The 21266-nt window shown below is 41.2% G+C and overlaps 1 protein-coding gene across 2 annotated transcripts in view; it reads left to right on the top strand.

Moving 5' to 3' along the window:
- The first annotated feature begins 35 nt into the window (after positions 1–35).
- oxct1a (3-oxoacid CoA transferase 1a) overlaps positions 36–21266 on the top strand; it is a 44041-nt gene continuing 22810 nt past the window's right edge. Inside the window, exons 1-8 of one of the 2 annotated variants that reach the window (XM_070964154.1) lie at positions 36–301; positions 1809–1917; positions 2354–2444; positions 6963–7098; positions 7302–7451; positions 8127–8233; positions 8988–9048; positions 20911–21018. In XM_070964154.1, coding sequence (XP_070820255.1) covers positions 197–301; positions 1809–1917; positions 2354–2444; positions 6963–7098; positions 7302–7451; positions 8127–8233; positions 8988–9048; positions 20911–21018 — 867 coding nt within the window. In that variant the 5' untranslated portion in view covers positions 36–196. The remainder of the gene's footprint in view (positions 302–1808; positions 1918–2353; positions 2445–6962; positions 7099–7301; positions 7452–8126; positions 8234–8987; positions 9049–20910; positions 21019–21266) is intronic. The other variant, XR_011602286.1, reaches the window with a different exon arrangement.

Here is a 21266-nt window from a genome sequence, read left to right as displayed (position 1 = left end):
CCTCTCTGCTTCCACTTGTGCTAGTCCAGCCCATTGAGACACCAGCCAATGTCATTGAAGCGCTTACTTGTCGGCGTGTGAGCTAGCAGCGCTATCATTGCAGCCACATTTTGCGTCCTCCTCTCATCATCTGTCGTCCACCGCCTGGAGCTTTCATTCTGCTCCTCGACTCATACACCGTTTGTAGCTCCAAAACATGGCGGCCCTCAGAGCTCTGTGCGGAGCGACGAATATATTCTTCAAACACCTCTCAGGTCCCAGCAGAGCCAAATTAGACTTCGTTAATCTCCAGCTGAGCAAGGTCGGTATTTAAACGGTAGCGGTAAGCTAATGAGTTTACTGAGTAACTCGGTTGAAAGAAGATGTTTGCAAAATGGGTGGGCAAGATTAAAAGGTCACATATTAGGAAGGGTTTTTTCCCTTTTGTCGTCCAGCATTTCGAAATAAAGTGAATTTAGCTTAACAATGTAACGTTAGCAATCTTCACATATTCTTGTTGTTTTATCTGAGTTTACCGTCCACGCATTTCTCAGCCGTACTACATATTGTTGATGTGAATTTGAACAATCAACAATGAAACAATCATGTGAATTTGATTGTTTTAGCTCATACGACATTGCATCGATCAGAGACTCAAACCATATGATGTACATTAGTCAAACAGCTAACTGTGTGTAGTGGTAGTACTTGCATATTCCACCTCTATCATCATAGCTTTACACATACACACACACACACACACACACACACACACACACACACACACATTACAATACTTCCGTCATGTTTCTTTTAGTCAGTGCCCATAGTCTAGACATTATATAGTCATGTCTGTCTATGGTGTTATTTCAGAAATTAGTGTGATATCTAAGAGCTAATGAGGAAAGCAGTGGAGTGTGATTGAGTAGAACATGACTGCATTTTGTGAAAGTCTGATCAGTGAAGGTAGACCTTGTGTTTAATCATTGGAGGAACAAATGGGAAGTCCCACATCTTAGTGCCTTAATTGCCTTCGTGACCTCAAGATGTTACTGCAGTTGATATAGTAATTTGAACCCTTTGGCCAGTTGTAAACCATCAGGATGACGCCTTTCATAAAGGGCAAATGTGCATTTTTTTCATTTTGTAAACAATATTGCACAACAAGGTGTACATGCTAACTGCATGTCTAGATAAAGAAGTTTGGAGCTTCCTCCTTCAAGTCTGACCAATAGGGATCTAAATAGTTCAGCATTTAGAAATCACAAAAATGTAATATAAGATGTCAGTATTACATATTGCAGTGCAGTTGTAATTCGCACAGAATCTGCACCAAAATACTGGAGGCGGTATAGTGAATTTCCATGTAGTTCCACCACTGTCTGGGAAATGAATGGTGGCAAACACAACAAAATATTTTGCCAGATTAATTGGTCTTATCATCACAGGTATGACTGTAAACAATCAGCACTGACACAGAGGATTTTGAATCTGAGTCCTCAGCTAACTGTTGGGTTTGGGCTCTTGGCTGTGGGTTACCCGATATCTCTGCCCCTTTTGTCGTAGGATTTGTTCAGCGGTGTTGCTTATCTTTCCCTTCCTCAACTGAATAAACTGGGCCAGGCACTGAAACTGTGCAAACGTATTAGCTGTCCTCAGGCAGCCGGCCACTTTTTGCAGCTAATATCATTTTAATGAAGCATTACACTGATATGCTTTTATCCCGAATCACTTACAATGAGTTTTTGTTGCTTGGTGTGGCTCTTTTAGAAAAACTAGATGAATGCGTTTTGTGAGGGTTTGTTCACCTCTTATTCTGCTTTCTGCAGACCTGCGGCTGCCACTTTTCGACCTCCAGCAAGAGAAGCTCACAGTTCTACTCAGATCCCACCGAGGCAGTCAAAGACATCCCGAGTGGAGCGACCTTACTGGTGGGAGGTAAGTCGTTGGATGGTCGCATACACACAGCTATGGACTAGGGAAAACAATCTGCAGTGACCGCTTCACAAACAAAGTGAGCTTGAACTCAGCCCGGCGTGGTGGTTGATCAGCATCCACAGACAGAGCACGCACAGATTCCACAGCTCTTATTTATAGTCAAGCTCCGAGTGACATTGCAAAACATTTTCCATTGTGTCACATTTCTGTCTCAGGGGAAAAAAAAAACTCAGACTGCTTCACTCGGTGTAATATTAGAAATGTTGACCAACATGTTCTACAAACAGGACTAGGATTACCTGGTGTTTGATTCAAGGTTATTGTTATTGCACTTGGGGTTTTCCTGTGTGATCTGTAACAGCTGGAGACATCATCTGTTTCTGAGATTTGTAGGTTTCTTCCATTTTTGTTTAATGTGCATTGCTTTCTCACACAGGTTTTGGATTATGTGGTATCCCAGAGAATCTTATCAACGGTTTGCTGAAGACTGGCGTTAAGGGTCTCACTGCAGTCAGCAACAATGCAGGGTAAGTGCGTGCGTGTGTACATGCGTGCGTGCGTGCGTGTGTGTGTGGAGGGGAAGAAGCATGTGTGCACCATACATGCATGCAAAGCACTCATACCTGTGTCCGTGTGCTTAAACCATGCAGTGTATTCCATGGTGGTGCTTGATTTTGATATTAATTTAACACCATCACCACCACTCTGAAATCCCAAGAATAAATGTGTTGACAGATATGAGTTTGTTTATGTACTTCCCATTGTGTTTGCATTTCACGCCTGGCTCGGGAAATGTTAGCAGTGTCGTGTATCACATTGTGTGTTATTTCTGTTTTAGTAGAAGATTTGCCATAAAACTGAAAATCAAGTTCAGTCTGGCTCTGGTTGCAATCTTAAATGTTCAAGGGGTCAACTCTTTCAGCATATTTAAAACCTTGTCTTTGAATTGAATCAGATTGAATACTGTTAATGCCCCAGTGACATGAAAAAAGTTGTTGCTTCTTTCGGTTGACCTTTACACAGGGTTACTCGGTTTGTGGTCTGTTACATTCCTGTTTATTGCCTCTAATAAATGTTAGGATGGGCTATCAGAGCAGTCAGTGTCAGTGCGTGAGACTCTCCCCTGGCCTCTGCCACTGCAATCTGTGTACCTCTCCTGGTGCCCGGGGAGTTTTGAATGGGCAGTCAAAGGAGTCTGTGACTTTAAATTCACACTGGAGACGTGCTCCTAACCTTGTTACTGTTTTTTCAAACAGACAGCGTGGACCTGGAAAGTTTCCCAGAATTAAGCTTCTGATAAGTTATCAGAATACAAGCACAAGGAAAAGTTGTGATGAAAGCAACGGCCACTCCTTCAGTGGTCAGGTGATATTATGTGTGTGTTGTCTGTCTTTGCTCTCAGTTGGATGGACTTTACGTTTCCCCTCTGGCACATGGCTATCAGCTGCTGACCTTAATTCCCTTTAAGTGTTTTGTGTTTTTATTGCACACCTTGATATGCAGTATCTCGAACGTAACACGTAGTAATTTAATCTGCTGGGTTCAGCAGAATGTTGATGCCTCTTGCAGACTTGGAAACAGTTTTCATGTTGCAGTCAGTTTCCGTAATTGAATCCTGATGTGCTGCCACTCGGTAAGCATAGTTTTATCTGAATTGTTCACATAGCAACACTGAAACTTGAGACAGTGACCAAAACCTCAGCTTAGCTACTTAGATATTAAAAAGATCCTGCAAAAATAATGTTTTTTTCCTCTGACTATAGGCTGCTATTTTAAATCATACATTTTTCAACACCACACACAATTTTGTGTTTGTTACACTATTTTTACATTCAAAGCACTGGCTTAAAAAAATGTTAAATTTTAACCCAAATTTGATTTTCAAGTGGAAACTGTAATTGCTGAGCTTTATGAATTTTGTTTATTTTGTTACCTTTTTGTTACAAAGCTTGATACAAAAAGCTGCACATCTTTGGAGCATCTTTTTGGAAAACTGCCTTCTACACGCAACCAAAATTAGAAAGTCTATAGTGAATGTCATGTCTGGTTAACCTCTTTACGTGACTACATGGACTGGTATTGCTGAAAGGGTGGATTGCCAAAGTTAATCGTGCCTATTTTGAGGAAGCTCCTGTTTAATACATTCTTTTTACCTAGACCAGTGATGGGGATCAGCTACTGTAATTGCTGACGGTACTGTAAAATTGAGGTTTCGAATCAGTGAGTCAAGTGGTAGCACACTGATTCTTACTGCACGCCAAATGCCAGAGTTGTGGAGTAGGAAGATCAAAATGTCTTCAGAGTCTCTGCACACACTGTTTTAATACTCTTCTCTATACCTGTAGCTGTTTTAGCCTAAAAAACTATGTCCTGCACTATGTGCTTAGTGTGCTTTTTACAAGACTTTTCTTGTGAACTTTGATTTTTGGTGAATATTGATTGTTGGAACATGCCCTCAAAATGTTTGCTTGAGCCTGGCCATCCCCCTGAACAGTCATTGCTCCTCTGAATATTTTTCCCTCTGCAGACACCTGCTGCTGGCCAAGATCGTAGCTACTTGCAAATAGTGGCCACAAGGTCTCTTTTGTGTCGTTTCTGAGCAAGTTTGAACATACGGTTTATGTGCATATTACAGTCTACATGTAGTCTGTATGTTTATTTAGTTTGTAGTGTATATAATACCCTCGAGCACATGCTTTCCCTCTATACTAGATTGACTGGGGCTTATACACAGAGACAGGCACGCCTCTGGCTTGTATTGCAACAAGGAGAAGTGAGCTGAAAAATGAGAGGTACACTGACGTTGGCAGGAAGGTGTTACACATGACGGTCATTCATTATTCTAGTTTTATAAAAGCAGCCAGGCCTGTGTACTGTATACCCGCCGTTTTCTTGATCACAGCTGAATTGTGTTTGCATTTCCTGGTTCTGTGGGGAGGAGGCCTCGAAGGGGAAGAAGTAGTTATGTAACATGTAATTTTAGAGAGAAGACTCCTAATGCTGAAATCTCCCCGTCCTCTGCTCGCCACTTCTTGAATGCCTGAGTGGATTGTTAATCCTCTTCAATGAAACATGCCAAAAACGTAATATGAGATACTTGTCCTCTCAGAAATAAGGAAGAATGCAGACATAACAATGGAGAGGGCATTCTTTGCTGCTGTGAGCACTTTGATATAAGCACAGGTTCTCCCAACACAGACTGCATATCTAGTGCAAAGAGGAAGTGTGGATGTTAATTTAAGAAAATGTGATGGACGAAGTTTTGCAAATGGAAGGACTTTCCTTAACAGTCTCTCATGGATCTATACAAAAGAATAAAGGAAACAGTTCCACTCATCCATGGACACTGTATGATGTTTGAACAATAGATGTTGCTGACCTATTTTTAGTAACAGTGAGGGTTAAGTGTAATTTTGGTTTTGGAATTGCTGCCGTACATGAGAGGTTTAAGAAATTGCTTTCATTTGGTGCGTCCTTCATGTGTCCATTCGTTTGCATGGATACAGGAGACACTTTCTGTCATATGAGATGGGAGGGATTCAGCCTTACACAAAAAGATATTATTGAGCTGTGCAAGAATTGCGTCCCCCTGCAGCTTGATATTTATTCTTAAATCAGCTGTTTCAGGAATGTGACACAAGCAGAGCAGATTCAATATAAAAGGCAATTTGTGCTCAAGAAGTTGTGTTTAATGCTGGAAACTGCTCTGATAAGTGAGTATTAAGTATTTAACTTGGAAAGCTTGCCTTTTGATTCTTTGCCCCCGGTAGAAGAGTGCACACGCCTCATCATCAAACAGTCATCTGTTTTTGGTATTCTGAGTGCACATGGCCTAGATATTTGTCAGCTGACCTGAGGTCCCAGTTAAGGACAAAGCAGCAGCTCCTGAATCTCATCTTATTGGGCCAGAGAAAAGAAGGAGAACCCACCCCTCACAAAGATCAGCTTTCCTCTTGGCTCTGATCAGTAGCAGCAGTGACAGCACAAACTATTTCTGGATACGTGCTCTTACATTAACATTCAGTAAAACTTTTTTATTTTATTAAGTTGGTCATTGAAACTGACTTGATTTGATTATGCTTTGTTCTCAGAGCAGTGTTGCTTGTAATCAGACTGGGTTGGAAATATAAAACGAGATGTATGATTTTACTTTTATACTTGTATCATAAGACAGGACCCTGTTTAAAACATTTTTACTATATGCTCCATAAAGTCTTATGACTAAGACCATGGCTTCATTAGTTCATGGCTGACCAGCCACACACAGTAGGTCCTCTCATAGCTACTGGGCCACTTTATAACTATTTCAACAACCCTAGTGACACAGTAACTTTCTTTGGTCACAGAAAGTCACAAAGGAGTGTTCACAGCACTGTCAAATCATGATGGTTTGTCCAGGTTTGATGATCTAAATGTGTGATATCCTGTTGTGCTTTGTGGAGCCGGTGTAACCCAGACTTGAGACCAAGATGAGCATTGCAGCTTCATTACAGCGCAGTCCGCAGTTCATCACCCCTCTAATGATATTTTGTAGTGATTTTTCCCAGCTGATAAACAAATAGATGCTTACAAATGAATGTCTCACTGGCTACTCCACTAGTCTGGATAGGCTGTAGATGCACTAGGCTCTGTCTGTCTTTAAGATCACCGAAAAAGAGCTGTATCATTTGGTTTGACCCAGTTACGACCTTTAATAACACCTCTCGGCATTTATGGCAATGTGACCTAGTTAGGACGTGGTAAAAGAGTTGGAACAAATGAGATGTGAACGGTGGAGGGAACTCAGTGGAATTTAAGTGTATTTGACTCAAATCAACAGAAAAAAAAATTATGTCAGAGTGACAACAAATGTTTACAAATGTCCTAAACTGATTCCAAATATGAATATGATTGCGTAAGTGTTGGCAATCTTTAAGATGCTGTGTAGTATTGTCATAGAGGTGACAGCCTTGAGTCCATATCGTGATGAATTGTTTGAAATGTAATGTTGATGGAAAAACTGATGGAAACACAACTGTGTGTGTTTGTGTGTGTGTTTTCTTCAGAGTGGATAACTTTGGCCTGGGCCTGCTGCTCAAGACTAAGCAGATCAAGAGGATGATCTCCTCATACGTTGGGGAGAATGTAGAGTTTGAGCGGCAGTATCTGGCAGGGGAGTTGGAAGTTGAACTGACGCCGCAGGTGGGTCAGAAAAAAGTTTAGACGTGAATTTTGAAATCACACATTCACAAACCAAATTTCCTCAAGCAGAATTGACATGTTAAATTCAAACATCTAAAAGATCAGACTTCATGGTATATGTATTAAGCCTTGACAATAAGAAAGGCATGCAGTGCATATTTATGTTGCACTCCTCTTTTAACATGTCGCCTTCTCCCTCACAGGGTACTCTTGCAGAGAGGATCAGGGCTGGGGGTGCAGGGATTCCAGCCTTCTTCACAGCCACCGGCTATGGCACACTGATCCAAGAGGGAGGCTCTCCTATTAAGTACAACAAAGATGGCAGCATTGCTATCGCCAGTGAGAAGAGAGAGGTGAGAGTGCTGTCGTCCCTGTGGTGGCTGTGCCATCAAGCCTATCATGAAGTCAATGCAAACTCTCTTTTCCTGGGGATTACTGCAAATGTTTTTATTATTCGCTTCCAAGAGCTTCACTGTGATGTGTTGCAGTTCTCTCCATGCAGTGGAAGATGCATAAAGTGATGGGTTGAACAAATCACTCAAATGATGAGTTCAACCACATCCATCCATCCATGTCATCCATCCATGACACATCATGTGTCAGAGTAGACCATACATTGTAAAAACACACTTAAGGAGGGCTTAAGTTTGTAATGTGAATGTATGCATCGAGAGCACAGCACAGAACTTATTACAGGGGAAAGGCTGCATGACTTTCAAAAGAAAGTTGCAACTTGTTTGACTGGTTTGATTTTCATGTTGCAGCAGGCCATGATAATGGTAAAAAAGAAATCGGAAGTTCTTCATGTTTGCAAAAATAATGCTTTTCACAAATGGAATGTAGATGGTGTAAAGCTTTGCCATAAATGTTTGTCATACTCTTGACTTTTGGGGGCAGGGAAGACTTATCTAGGTCTGGACTCAAGTATGTGGGCCAAGTCTGAAAATGCAGTAAAACAGGTCACCATATTCTTCCTCAGCTGCATCCAGTGCCACTCACTCCATGAAATGTGTTGTTGTTGTGCACAGGTAAAGGACTTCAACGGAAGGCACTACATCATGGAAAAGGCCATCACTGGAGACTTTGCTCTGATCAAGGCTTGGAAAGCTGACAAGGCTGGAAACATTATTTTCAGGTACATGGTGTGCAAGCAAGGTGTTTTGATCGCATTGAGCTAAATCAATAGCACAGACATGCAAGTATTTGTCTTGAAAAGGATTCAGCTTCTCCCTGCTTCAGAGTATATGAGACTATCCTTAACTCGCCAAGGTTGTGTTTGCACAACAGTCAGCACAGACTGATTGTTGTGCAAACATCGTTGCAGTGAGAGTGAAACAGTAGTTTGCATTTCTCAGATGTTCTAGCAGCGGGTGTTCATTTAGTTTGACCTTGACCTTGCTTTTGATTTGATCTTTGAGAGCTGTGCTGTATGAACTGATTCTAATCTGTACAATCAGTTCCATGGTTTTCTTTTGCTTCTGCTGAGTTTCATAGTATTTACATCAATTTCGGTATCTTGAATCATTCAGACAGCACACTTGTTTCACGGTAGGGTTTGGATCATCAGTCATTATTGCTAATTTAGTTTCATTCAGGAAAGCCAAGATAATAAATCACTAATTACACCTGTTGTGGATATCCTCATTATTACCAACACAATCTAATTTAGGTTTAGGCTCATCCATGTAGCACCAGTCAAGTACTTTGCACCAGCTGAGCATGTGTGAATTATGGAAATTAGTAGCTGTAGTAAAGTCTTTCTCCACAAGAGAGCAGTATCTTCCAGTAATCTAACTGCTTGGTGTGAATATTAGTTATGACAATGAGGGTTTTTCAATTTACTTGCTTGTTTGTTTTAATATCACCTATTTCTTCCTCTTCTCTGTCAGGAAAACAGCCAGAAACTTCAACCAACCAATGTGCAAGGCAGCCAAAACCACTGTAGTTGAGGTATGCCTTTCCAACAACACAATGATGTGCTTCTAAACCTGATTTCTGTCTGGAACGTGTCTACTGACACACATCTGGATTTCATGTATTATGCTGACTTTAATTTTATAAATTCTTTGAATTTAGTTATTCTGGCCCCCATAGCTGAGATGGGTCCTCCAGGATAAATGTAAATAACATAATAATCTACATTCAGCACAAAAACCACTGAACTTTGAAATACATACAATGTTGTTCATACGCTCCATATATCATGTAGAAACATCCTAAATTAAAGCCATTCTTACACCCCGGGGCATGCTGATGAACTAATCTGGAATAATAAGTGTGAATTTGTGTTTCAACCAACTAAAATTGCCACTGTCTACATGTACAAATAATGTGTTGACCATCAGGGTAAAGAAATCAACCACTTGATATTTGAACACAACCATACAAAAGCAGTAGTCCCCTATACATCTTGTCGCCAGTAAAGCCACAAAACACAGTCATCATTTCAAGTAGATGCTACAGTATCCAAAGAATATGGTAGGAAGCACAAATATACTCAAGTGATATACTCCAGAAATGTGAGACATGTCTTACAGGTGTGAGGCCTGGATTTTTGTGACTGTGGGCTGAACAGATCACATTGAATTGTGGATAGTTGATGTTCCAGCCAGTCTGAATATAACTCTAAAACCTCAGATATTATTAATAGATTAGAAGTTGGAAGATCTTAACCTCCATCTGTATGGCCAAAATGGAGTGAGAATGTCCTGCTATCTCTGGGCTGTCTGTGTCATACCTAGTTTCCTTCTGTCTGTCTGGTCACCCACCTGTCTGGCATTTGACAGTCTATAAGTCTGTGTGTGTGTGTGTGTGTGTGTGTGTGTGTGTGTGTGTGTGTGTGTGTGTGTGTGTGTGTGTGTGTGTGTGTGTGTGTGTGTGTGTGTGTGTGTGTGTGTGTGTGTGTGTGTGTGTGTGTATCTGTGTGTCTTCGTCTCCCTCTCCACCCCTCCAACACACACAGCTTCACACCTCCCATATAGACACTGTTTGATTCAGAGAGCAGCAGGGAGAAAAACTGTGCGTGAAAACCATAAAACACAGGCGCTTTCTGAAAATAAATCGGTAGCGATTGGTCTCTCATAAATCTAACAGGGTTCCACGAAGCACATTTTCAATTATTCCATGGCTGCTGGAGCTGAGATTTAGTCTGCTGTTGATTAGAAATGTCTGGGACCAAATGGGGAGAGTAAATTCTTTCACTGTTGAGCTATTGTGGACCGTTGTGGTCGACTGATCGCTGAAATTTGGTTTATAGCTGTAAATAGCGCCAGCATTAATGGGTTTTTAAACAACAGTTTTCTGCACGCTTAATAGCCACTAAATTCAACTATTTTGCAACATGCACAATCTACTGCGTATGTGGCAATGACTATGATGGATAGCAATTAAATTCTCTTTTCTAAATCAATTTTAGAGAATCAGTGCCACAGTATTATAGAAACTGCCAAGGGATTATGAGACTCGTGGCTCTGACAGCGTGGTGCCACCAAGAAATGTGTCTGTGTGACGTCTGCTGGAGTTGTGATGTAGACAGTAGTGACATGAATGATAATTCAGCACTGCTTAGAGAGCCACTGGAACGCAAGCATAATTGGTTGGATTTTATATTGAACTGTCTGCTCCCAGAATCGTCTGCGCTGGGTGTTTTTGCCAAGTGGAGAGGATGAAACAATTATTTAATGGCTTTAGAGACTCAGGTTGAATTTGGACTGAAGAACAGAAGTGTTTTTTGTTTTTTTCATTTTCCAGGTGTATTTCTACGATTGTCTTTGTTGCATTTCTTTTTGCATACAGTGAGAAGTGGCAGGAATGATTGGAAAGAGAGAGAAGGAAGGACATGACAAGTTGAAAGGGAGATTTAGATCCCACAGTATCACAAGCTTCCAGGATGCACCTGACACACTTCAGCTAACAAGGCCTGAGAAAAGGTCTGAAGACAGACAGCCTCTGAGGACTCTCATGGATACAGAAATAATTGCTTGACTTAACTGTTCAAACAAGGACACAGTATAAACAGCTTTTTTAATGAGTATTAGACATAAGAGTGTTGCCTAAAGAAATAGCCTATTTATGAAAATAATTAATGACACATCCCAATCAATTAACCTCACCCAAAACACACAGCAGAACCTGACACAGATGATCTTATTTTGGGAAAGGAAAGCTCTGCATTTGCATCTGAACTTATATTCATCAATTTAATATGTAATTTTATGTTCCCTGCCACACTGTGTCTATGTCAAACAACTGTGTCAGTCTGGCAAATTACATCAAACAGTATTTTCAAATATTAAATTATAATTCAGCGCATTTCACAGCTGTCCTCCTTTAACGTTGTGTGGTTGTTAAATGGTTTTTAGTTGCTTTTTGTGTGCAAAAACTGCAAAGTGAGCGATACTATTGTGATATTCATGCTCATCTAGCTCAAATACCTGTTACAGATAACAAACATGTCTCATAATTCAAGATACATAACACGTATAAGATTGAGTAGTATTTCTAATGCATATTTGGAATATTGTTCATTAGGTGTGTGTTTAAGTACATCAGATCCCAGTGTAGCTGACTGAACACTTCTTATCATCCTGTCAGGTGATTGATTGTCATTGTGTCCAGTGTGTCACCATTTTCTCTATGGTGCCTTTTTCATGGCAGCGGGGGTAACATGAACATTATCTATGACAAGCCTACTTACTGGTGACAAAAAAGTGATCGAGCTGTATTGCAATACTCATTTAGAACCTTTTTATCTCTGATAGCAGTTCCCATCTCTGTGAAAACAAATTTGTCTTTAGGATTCAGTGCATGCTCAGTCATAAATCTGGTGATATGCTGTCAATATTGACCCTGCTGTCTTGGTTCACTGTTTATGGCTGAGAACCAACAGACAGGTTCAGGGGTGTTTGAAGCTATTCATTTAACTTGCAGCTCAGCTTGAATCTAGGGGCAGTTTGCGCAAGCTCTCGTACAGCGATCATGTTGCACAGTAGCCGTCTGTCTGCTGGACCAGATTTCTTTCTCTGTAGCCTTTGTGCAGCCAGGTAGGCTCACGCTGTTCAGGGGCTAAGCAATTAATTGTTATCAAAGGGCAAAAAATGTCAGAACATTGTTGAGGGAGACCGACAGGACTGGGGAAACGGTGGAATAAAGATGAAGCACATCTCGGTTTCAGTTAAAGGGCAGCAACTTAGACAGCACTTACAACTGAGCCAGAAAGACTTAATTGATTTATCAGGTTCAATCCAAATTACTTTAGTTTAAATTCTGTCTTAAAAATATTCATCAGTTGTGAATTTAAATCCCCCAGTTGGAGTCAAAAAAACACCAAATCTCCTCATCAGAGTGATTCCGCTCTTTGTTTTTATTAACTCCTGGACCGTCACCGCATTGAATTGTCAAAGTGAGTTCCATAAAAGCCGGTTTGTCCTCTCCTTGACGAATTGCAATAGCTGGTGCCCATTAGCCTCTTGAATAAAATTTTGTTTTGCCAGCCCCTACCTCTCTAATAGTTGTCTTAGTTACCCTCACTTGAACTCCTCACTTGCAGATTGACATGACAATCTCCAGAGGGGCCAAAGGGGCAAATAGACATTTAGATATTTGACTCCACTTATGTATGAAATTAATTCTGGGAAGCAGGTTCAAATGATCACTCGGCAGTCTGTCAATAACCCAGCAGTTGTCGCCAGCTGGCTCCCTTTCACACAAAGGGCTCCACATTAACCATGTGCGAGATAAATCGATTAACATGAAAGACCCTCATACACACGTGCCCTTATTAACAGGTTCGACTTCGGCCGCAGCCGTCGCTGCTGCTCCAGTCCCTCATTGTAGCCCCCGTACCAGTCCTGATACATACGTCGACTTTTTTTCTGTCCTGAATTTAAAGTACAAGAGGCAGGAAAGGGTGTCAGCGAACGAGATAACACAAAAGCACTTTGAAAATTACCAGATCATCACCAGCTCCTGCCACGGTTGCTAGGCAACCAAACCCTGCTATTCAATTGTTGAATGTTCCTCAGCATCTAGCCGGTCCAGTTATTCCCTCATCGCAGGTACAGTGAAAGGCCCCAGTGCATTGTGGGATACAATACACCAGAGACTTAATCAAAGCAAAGGTTTCTGCTGTTGTTCGACAATCAGTCACAGTAAATGATTCAACTGTATTCTGTTACTGTGGCAATGCAATGCAGTGTCGTGGTGCGGTGTGGGTGTTGGTGCGCACGCACAGCCGAGCAGTCACGCATGCATGAACTGAATGAATGTAGTTGTGAGCGTGTTTTGTTCTTTTAACCAAGCTGGAGGCCTAATTGGATATAAATGACCTCCATCCTCAGGTTTTTCAGCCTCAGCCTTCCACTGTACATTTGTGTCGAAATAAATATATCAACTGAAAAACCTGCTGATTTACTCTGATTTATTTGGCTGTGGGATGATTATCATGACCAATTAAATCTTTTCTGTCTGTGTAATGCTCACTGCTGGAGTTTTGATTATCACAACCCACATTTGACGTGCCATTTTACAGCACTTACCATGCCTTGTTGAGTTTTTGTGCCTTGATCTTGACTTGTGCCCTTCACTAACTCCATTACTCAAACTACTGTTGGCATATAATTACAAATCCACTCATTTTCCCCATCATTTCCTGCCTAAAGAGGTTTATGAATTAGCTTTAATGTGCATGAGATGTGAAATGAATGTCATCATTACAGTCTGTATTTTGCTTACGTTGAGGGGAAGGATGTTGTGGGATACAGATGTATTGTCTTGGTGATCCAGTTTCTAGCCCTTCTTTGGGACCTTTGCCCCAGTGGTGCAAAAGTAATCTGTAGCTTTTAATTGGATGCATACAAATGTGCCAGAAGGTGACATGGCTTTGAATCCAGTTTGATTAAAAAAAATCCTTATTGTGCAGTGACGCTTGTTTTGAACCACTACTACTTTTGACATACTATGATACAGATGAGATAGCGAAGTTAAAATTGCACAATATTGTGCCACTTATTTTTGACTTTGAGCCAAAACCTCTCCAGAGCAAATGGTGGTAATTACAGAGCTGGCTGGGCTACAACACAGCAATTTGCTGTATATCAATGGACAGATGGTATAAAATCCTTTGACACTATTTTTCCCCCCAAAGTGTGCGTATTCTGGCTTTCATGAGTCACAATGAAACTGATAGCGTTGATATTGTACTTACACATCCATTTAGCAGAGACATTCTTGAGGTGGGGGACTACACATCAATTCCCGACTGAGCAGCCTTGAAAGTGATTGAGGGAAATAAGATTTATTTAAGATTTGATTTATTCTAGCCTTGAAAGACGCACACATGAGATGACCTCACAAATGATCTCTAATCTAGTAAGACAAGCAGTAACATTTGATCATGAAACATTTCTATTATCTCAAAATTTTCTTCTTCTTTATAGCTTATTTAGAAAGTAAATGTTTGGCATCAGCTCCTATTGTAATCTTATTATTTGTATGTGTCAACATAAACAGCAGCACATTTTATAAGACCAGATAATATTCTACACTCTTGTCAAACTAAATTTAGGTTGTCTGGTTGTCCGTCCATTTCTCCTTCAGCACTGATGCATAAATTTGTTCACACAATAAACCTAAAACTCATGTTGGTGTCTGACTAAAGTAGAAGACTGGATGTAGTCTGTGGGCTTGCAGCTGCTTAGGTCAGGTCTTTCCTTCATTGATTAAAACTTTTGAAGATCCGGTCTCATCTCGAGCTGATTAGTAAAGCTGATTCATATTTTAGAACTAGTGTATGTTCCAGCTTATCTTTTAGGGATATTGCTGGCAGTATTTGTCCTTCTGCTTTGCCAAAAATGTTGCTCAGGCGTTGAATTGAAAATACTTCTTCCTGGATGTAAAGGACACATTTGCCATTTTGGACATGTCTAATCTGAAATCAGACATTTACTCTTAGGCTGGCATTGGCTTTTTTTTTTTTTAAGAGTAAGTCAGGTTTGGCAAATCAGTTAACATCAAATGGTGACATTTACTGATGACGGTGACAGACTGTTGGGCTAAGTTTTAGGAATCAGCTGTAGGTCATCGTAGGAGTGGTTGAACAGAGAGACAGAAAAGGGGACAGGGAATAGACATAAAAGGAGAAGTAGAGGAGGAAGGCAGATTTACTGAGCATATGCACAAACTGAATGTTTGGAATGCCAAATTTACATGTTAAACAGCCCGACTGTAAGTTCAAAGTTCCCCACGGACTGCCTATCATCTGAATCTGAAGCACATTGCGCGGAGGCATATGTGTTCTTTGAAATGTAAACATTGAGCGGCGTTGTCCGTGTGTAGTCTGTGTCATTTGAAAAAAAATCTATTTTTAGCTCCTGTAATGTTGTCAGGGTTTGCATTGGCTGGCTGTCTCCTTTTTTCTGGATACCATAAAGACTGTCACTGACCAGGCAAGCTTCCAGTGAGAGGAAACAGATTGCTCGTGTTGTCAGTATTCTGGGTTAGAGGATAGAGCCGGAGCTGAGCCCCAAAAGTGGCAACGGAGCATGGCCAAGTGCCCGCATACACAAACACACACACACACACACACACACTGGGAGGAAGACGGAGAGGCTAAAAATACACAAGGTAATGAGAGTGTGGTGTAGCTGTCATCCTCATGCTCTGTCGCCTTTAGCCACACCATCTCTTTCTCCTGACTGTCACATCTCAGTACCCACCAAAACATGCACACACAAACAAAACACAGACTGGATGGATAATAAATTCAGGTTATGCCGCAATTAAAGTAATAGCGAGCTGCGCTTTTATAGTCTGTAGTATCTCAGTTTATCAATGTGATTTTAAAATTGAAAATCAAAATGTAAAACTGACGATTCCATACTCAGAAATGTTACCATTTTATTAAAGGGATAGTTTTGGTTTTTTGAAGTGGGATTGTACGAGCTACTTATATCTAGTCAGTGTGCTAGAGAGAATAGCTCTGGGATGGTGGCAGGGACTCAGATCAGACAGTAAGGCACAGAGAGTTCAATTTAAAATAAAATTGGGCAAATATAGTTTTGGATGGACACAAGGCAGGTGGAATGTTTGGCTGTGTATTTGAGTGCGTGCGATCAGTTGTTTGGATCTGCTCATCCCAACCAACCCCTGCTTTCCACAGGTCTTGGATGAGGATTTTAGCCCGTGTTGAGAATGGAATGAGATATCCCAGTGGGACATATTGTGATGCTATCACCGTGAAGACATTTCTCAGTGTCGCACTCCACAGGCCAATTTCTGTATCCAAGGCAGTCGGTGAGGCAGTTCCAACAGAGACCTGCTAGTTCATTTGGGTCTTGGCTGCATTGGGAAAGCCACTGTTCTGTGCTGCCTGCTCTGCCTTCCACAGGGAGGTGCTGCACAACTGATGGGATGTTGCTAGCCCACTGCCTTATATCAAAACCTCCAGCAGATATCAACTCACACATTCGATTGATGAGTGTCCTTGCTTCGTTGACAGGTATGAGGCTTTGCAAACAATGGTCAACATAGATGTTCCCCTCGACAGTGTCCAGGATGTTTTTATTATGCTGGCCACCACTGTCATGAATGCGGAGCCCTGGGGTGACGAAGGCTCTCTCCAATTGAATTTCTTTGTCTTTAAGGCAGCATTTCATCCATAACTGTTTAGTAACTGATTCTCTAGTTTGATGCGTGCACGAGCCTGGCGTCTTTGTCTTTCTTGTTCCCTGAGAAGCTCTTCCCATGCCTTCACATCCAGCAGTTGACAATGTTCCTCTGCTAGACTTCCATAAGCTGCTTTTGCATTTATGCTAACTCTACAAGCTTTAACCTTTCCTCCAACCTCGCTGTTTGAAGCCCAGTTATTTCTGCAGTGATCGAACATCCTGATATAGATGTTCACTAATCTGGCTTCTAGGTTTACTGCGGTGGGAAGCTGAAGCATATGACAGTTGAGAGGGTGAGCCTTTCTATGTGGTGACACAGTCTCCACTCACCTTACACTAGTGCTGTTGGGCGATTGGTGTAAATAGTCGGTTTAGGTTGATATTCAACTTCACAATCATTAAAGAAGGCTGGTGGATGTCTCTTCCACTGAGTTCTGGAGTGCACTGACATGTCGACGATATCATGATGCTCCAACTGCATGTTGTCCTCAAGGTGGCTATCAATTCATCTTGAAGGACCATGTGCTAGAGAAAATACCTCTGGGATGCTGGCTTGATAGCCCCTTGAAGGACAGGGACTCAGAGCAGAGAGTAAGGCACAGAGAGTTCAATTCAAAATAAACTTGGCAAATACAAGTCAGGGATGGACAAAAGGCAATGGGTGGTATGTTTGGGCGTGTATATCTTGTGTGTGCAATCGTCGGTGAGCAGTAATGATGCCTGTTGTGTGCAAAGTGTATTTTAGCAACGGAAAATAAGGTCTACCTTAAATGATTAGTATCAGTTTAAGCATGTGCTGTACTTTTAGCATTGTTACTGCTTAATTCCCATCAGACAGCCCTTTCCTTTGGTGCTACATTTTCTCAGCTGTAAACACTTCTCCACGCACTGACCCAGACCACCACTAAATAAGCCAAATAGATACTTAGGACAAATTTCACAGCTGTGCAGTACTCCCATCACCAGGATCACTGGGAAGGATCTCTAAAGATGCTAATTTTAACAATGTTCTCTATCCCCTCCGTCCATTCCCTTTGTAATCAAGAGTGTAATAAGCGTAGTAGCCTCCAGGAGCCATTTGTTTAGTTTGTTTAACGGACAGAATTATTATGTGCATGCAATCTGAAGACACAAGCACATGATCCTGTTTGTTAATTGGTGATTGAGTTGTAGGGCAGATGGTCAGGATGAGTGCAATCAGCTGAGATGAATGACTTTCATCATTGAGTCTGTTTGGTACTGAAAGATGTTTGTGTATCTCAATTCCTGTATGTGTTTTTTTATTTAGTGAGCATAATCAGCTTTAGTTCCATGTACTTAAAAGTGTGGTCAAACTGTAAATGCAGCACCATTTGTTTTTATTGTAGATGCTTCAGTGAAGGTATATTTCCAACATTGTTTAATAACCACAGAGAAAACAGTGGGTGTATCACCACTGTTGGTGGTTTATTCTAAGAATATGGTAACATTGTGATTCAGTTGTTGAGATTAACAAGATTTGACAAAGCTCACCGCCTAAAAAAGCACAAACTATTGAAAAAAAAAAAAAAAACACTTATTGTGTCCCCAGAGGGCACTTTGATTCCCTCTATCCTCCTGCCAGCTCACTTCATGCCTTGCTCAGCTCTCATTGATGTGAAAATCGTTCTACAGATATGGGAATATCAATGTGTGTGTCTGCGTGTGTGCCTGTTTACTTGCTCCACACACCTGCTCATTTGCGTGTGTGTCTATGTGTTATTCTTGTGAGGTTTTTTTTAAATTATTTTAACACTTTATCCACCCTCGCCCGTTGAACCTCCTGTCTGAGTTACATCCAAACACCGGCGCGGCTGGGATACATCACCCAGATGAAAGGAACGGCGGCTTTTTTTTATGCACGCAGAACATCTAAATTACATGAGCTTGTTATTGTCCTGTGACTTAGCTTTGGAAGGCTAATTGAAAATTGAGCTGAACAAATGGTGTGTTTGCATGTGTGTGAGAGACCAACAAACGGACACGGAGAAAGAAAGGTGCAATCTCTTTTTTTGACACCTTTTTGATCGAAGAGACAAAAATTAGGGATTCATACAGTTAATTAAACAAATTCATTGGAAGTCTGGAAAATTCATGTCACCAAATATTTGTAGTGATTCCCCCAGTCTTCCCTATTTTATTACTGTTACTGTTTTATAATGTGATGAGCTCTCTCTTCCTTGATGAGCACGTCTATGGAAATCATCATTCTCACAAAAGACAGCTCGAGCCCCCAGAGAAAGATGTGGGTGGATGTGTGGGACTGCTGTATCAATTCTCTCGCGCTACCAATCTCATCTTGCCTGGCCTCGTTTTCACTGTGGAGCTTCAGAGACTTACCATAACCCGACTGAGAGAACCAGGAAAAGAGTCTAAAATCACTTTACGGTCCTGAGTGGCCCTAGCTCACCACAGACCAAAGCCTGCGTATCCATGACAACGCTAAGATGGGATCCACTCTTGGCCATTGACTCCTCTCAGTCAGCACTGAGTGCTGAGGGAGGAAGTGGAGATAAGGAGAGATTCAATTGAATTTGCTCCGAATGGCTGCTTGCCCCACATGTAAATGGAATAAATAGGTTACACTCGGAGCTACACAGGAGTGAAGCACAGGGAGGGGTGACAATAATGCTGCCATGGTTAAGTCCCATTTTTGGTCCTCAGAGATGTGATGATAACTTGGTGCTTGGTTGTGCTCTCTTCTTTTTTCCCCTTTTTTTAATACAATGTAATTTTAAGTGCTTTTCTCCTTGAGGAATCCTCAGCAAGAAAGAAATTGCTCCTTCTCCCTCTTAGTGTCTCTTCTGTTTGATAAAGGAAAGTAACCTCTTAAGAAAGTCTACTGCTGCTCCCTTCCCATCTTAGTCTGATTCCTCTGCCGGCTTAAAATTACAGGGACCACTGTGTTAAATAGCATAGCCTACTGTAAATATTAACATGACTTAAGGGTTTTAGACTAAAATGCACAGCAAGATTTAGTGGAGCCCACACAAGCTGTACAGCTTCCCCTGAACACCTGTATAAGTGGAGGCTGTAGGCTCGGTTTATAGCAGTTCCTAATATTGCCTAAGGAGGAGGGAGCAGGTGCGTTCATTCTGGGATTTCTATCCCAGTCATCTTGACCTGACTCTGCTAAAATCAATAGCCATTTCCATCTGTGTCGTGCTAGTCAAACAGAAATAATCCTTTATGTACACGACTCCTCTGCTGCTGGACACTCACTACATAAAGGGGGCACACTTCTGCCTCAGAATACAGTGATTGGTGAGATGCATGCCTTTCTTATTATGCTGTCACATTAAATGTGAGAGGTATTAAAGCATTATGAGGGAGTATTTAGAATAGCAACTCTTCTGAGATCCGAACAGTAAGCTGAGCTGGAATTTAGACCTTGTAAGACAGTCCTAAGGCAGAGTTTGTGGAATGGACCTAAAAATAAAAATAGGTGGCTAAACATTGTTTTCCACACAGTAGAGTAAAAACTTCCTTTTGACCTTCACGCTTGGTTTGACCGAAGTCCTCCCAACACAAAAACAATCTCCTCTGTGCACTCTACTCTCCATCGCCTTTGATCCCAGGATCAAGCTACGTTCCCTGAGCCCAGTGTGTCAGATGATCCTCTTCTGTTTTCAGTCAGCCAAGCAGGGTTTGGATACACAGACAGCTTTCACTGGACTAAAAAAAAAACAAAAACATCACTTTCTCCTGCAAATATTTGCCCTCTTTACCTGTGAAAGATTTGACAGTAGCAGGATTATTAAACACACCAGATCATATTTGCAGGACAAACATCAGCCTGTGCATCACCCTCATTGTTGTTCGTATCTCAATTTAGGATCCAGTGTCAAACAAAATTAAAAAGTGCGCTGTATTCCTTTAAAATGTACCCAATCACCTAAAAGTCAACCTAATTTCTGGAGATTATCCTTTCAAGATGGCAAAAAAAAAAAAAAAAAAATGCTGGTCTTTATCTGTTAATCTTTTAAATTTCATAGCAGCGTAGGCAGGGGTTATTTTCTGGTAGCGCAGTTCCATCAGCACATGGTTGGTTTATCTGTGCTTTGATGTCAAGAGTTGTGAGATGCTTTACAGGTGAAGGCGGTGCTCATCACTCTGTGTTTCTATGTAGGTGGAGGAGGTGGTGGATGTCGGGACCTTTGCCGAAGAGGACATCCACATACCCAGCATCTACGTCCACAGGGTTGTGAAGGGAGCTAGCTACGAGAAAAGGATTGAGGTACAAAACAAGGCCTTTCAGATCTTACATGAAAGGAGAGATTATGCATGTTGTATCTATTCTCTCTATATTTTCTGCATTATGTCTTTATGTGAGTCACACAAATCATGTCCATTCAAAAATCAGTTAAATTAATAAAAAACATGAAGGATTAATTCTGTAACAAAGTGTTAAAAAAAGAAAGAGTTAAACCCTTTCTCACTAAGCCTTTGTCACAGGATTTAGCATCATTGTTCAGAAACACACAC

Source organism: Chaetodon trifascialis, chromosome 6 (genome assembly GCF_039877785.1).
Source record: "Chaetodon trifascialis isolate fChaTrf1 chromosome 6, fChaTrf1.hap1, whole genome shotgun sequence".
In the NCBI taxonomy this organism is placed as follows: Eukaryota; Metazoa; Chordata; class Actinopteri; order Chaetodontiformes; family Chaetodontidae; genus Chaetodon; species Chaetodon trifascialis.
Note: the sequence above shows the minus strand (reverse complement) of the source record. Positions and strands in the feature narration are given on the sequence as shown.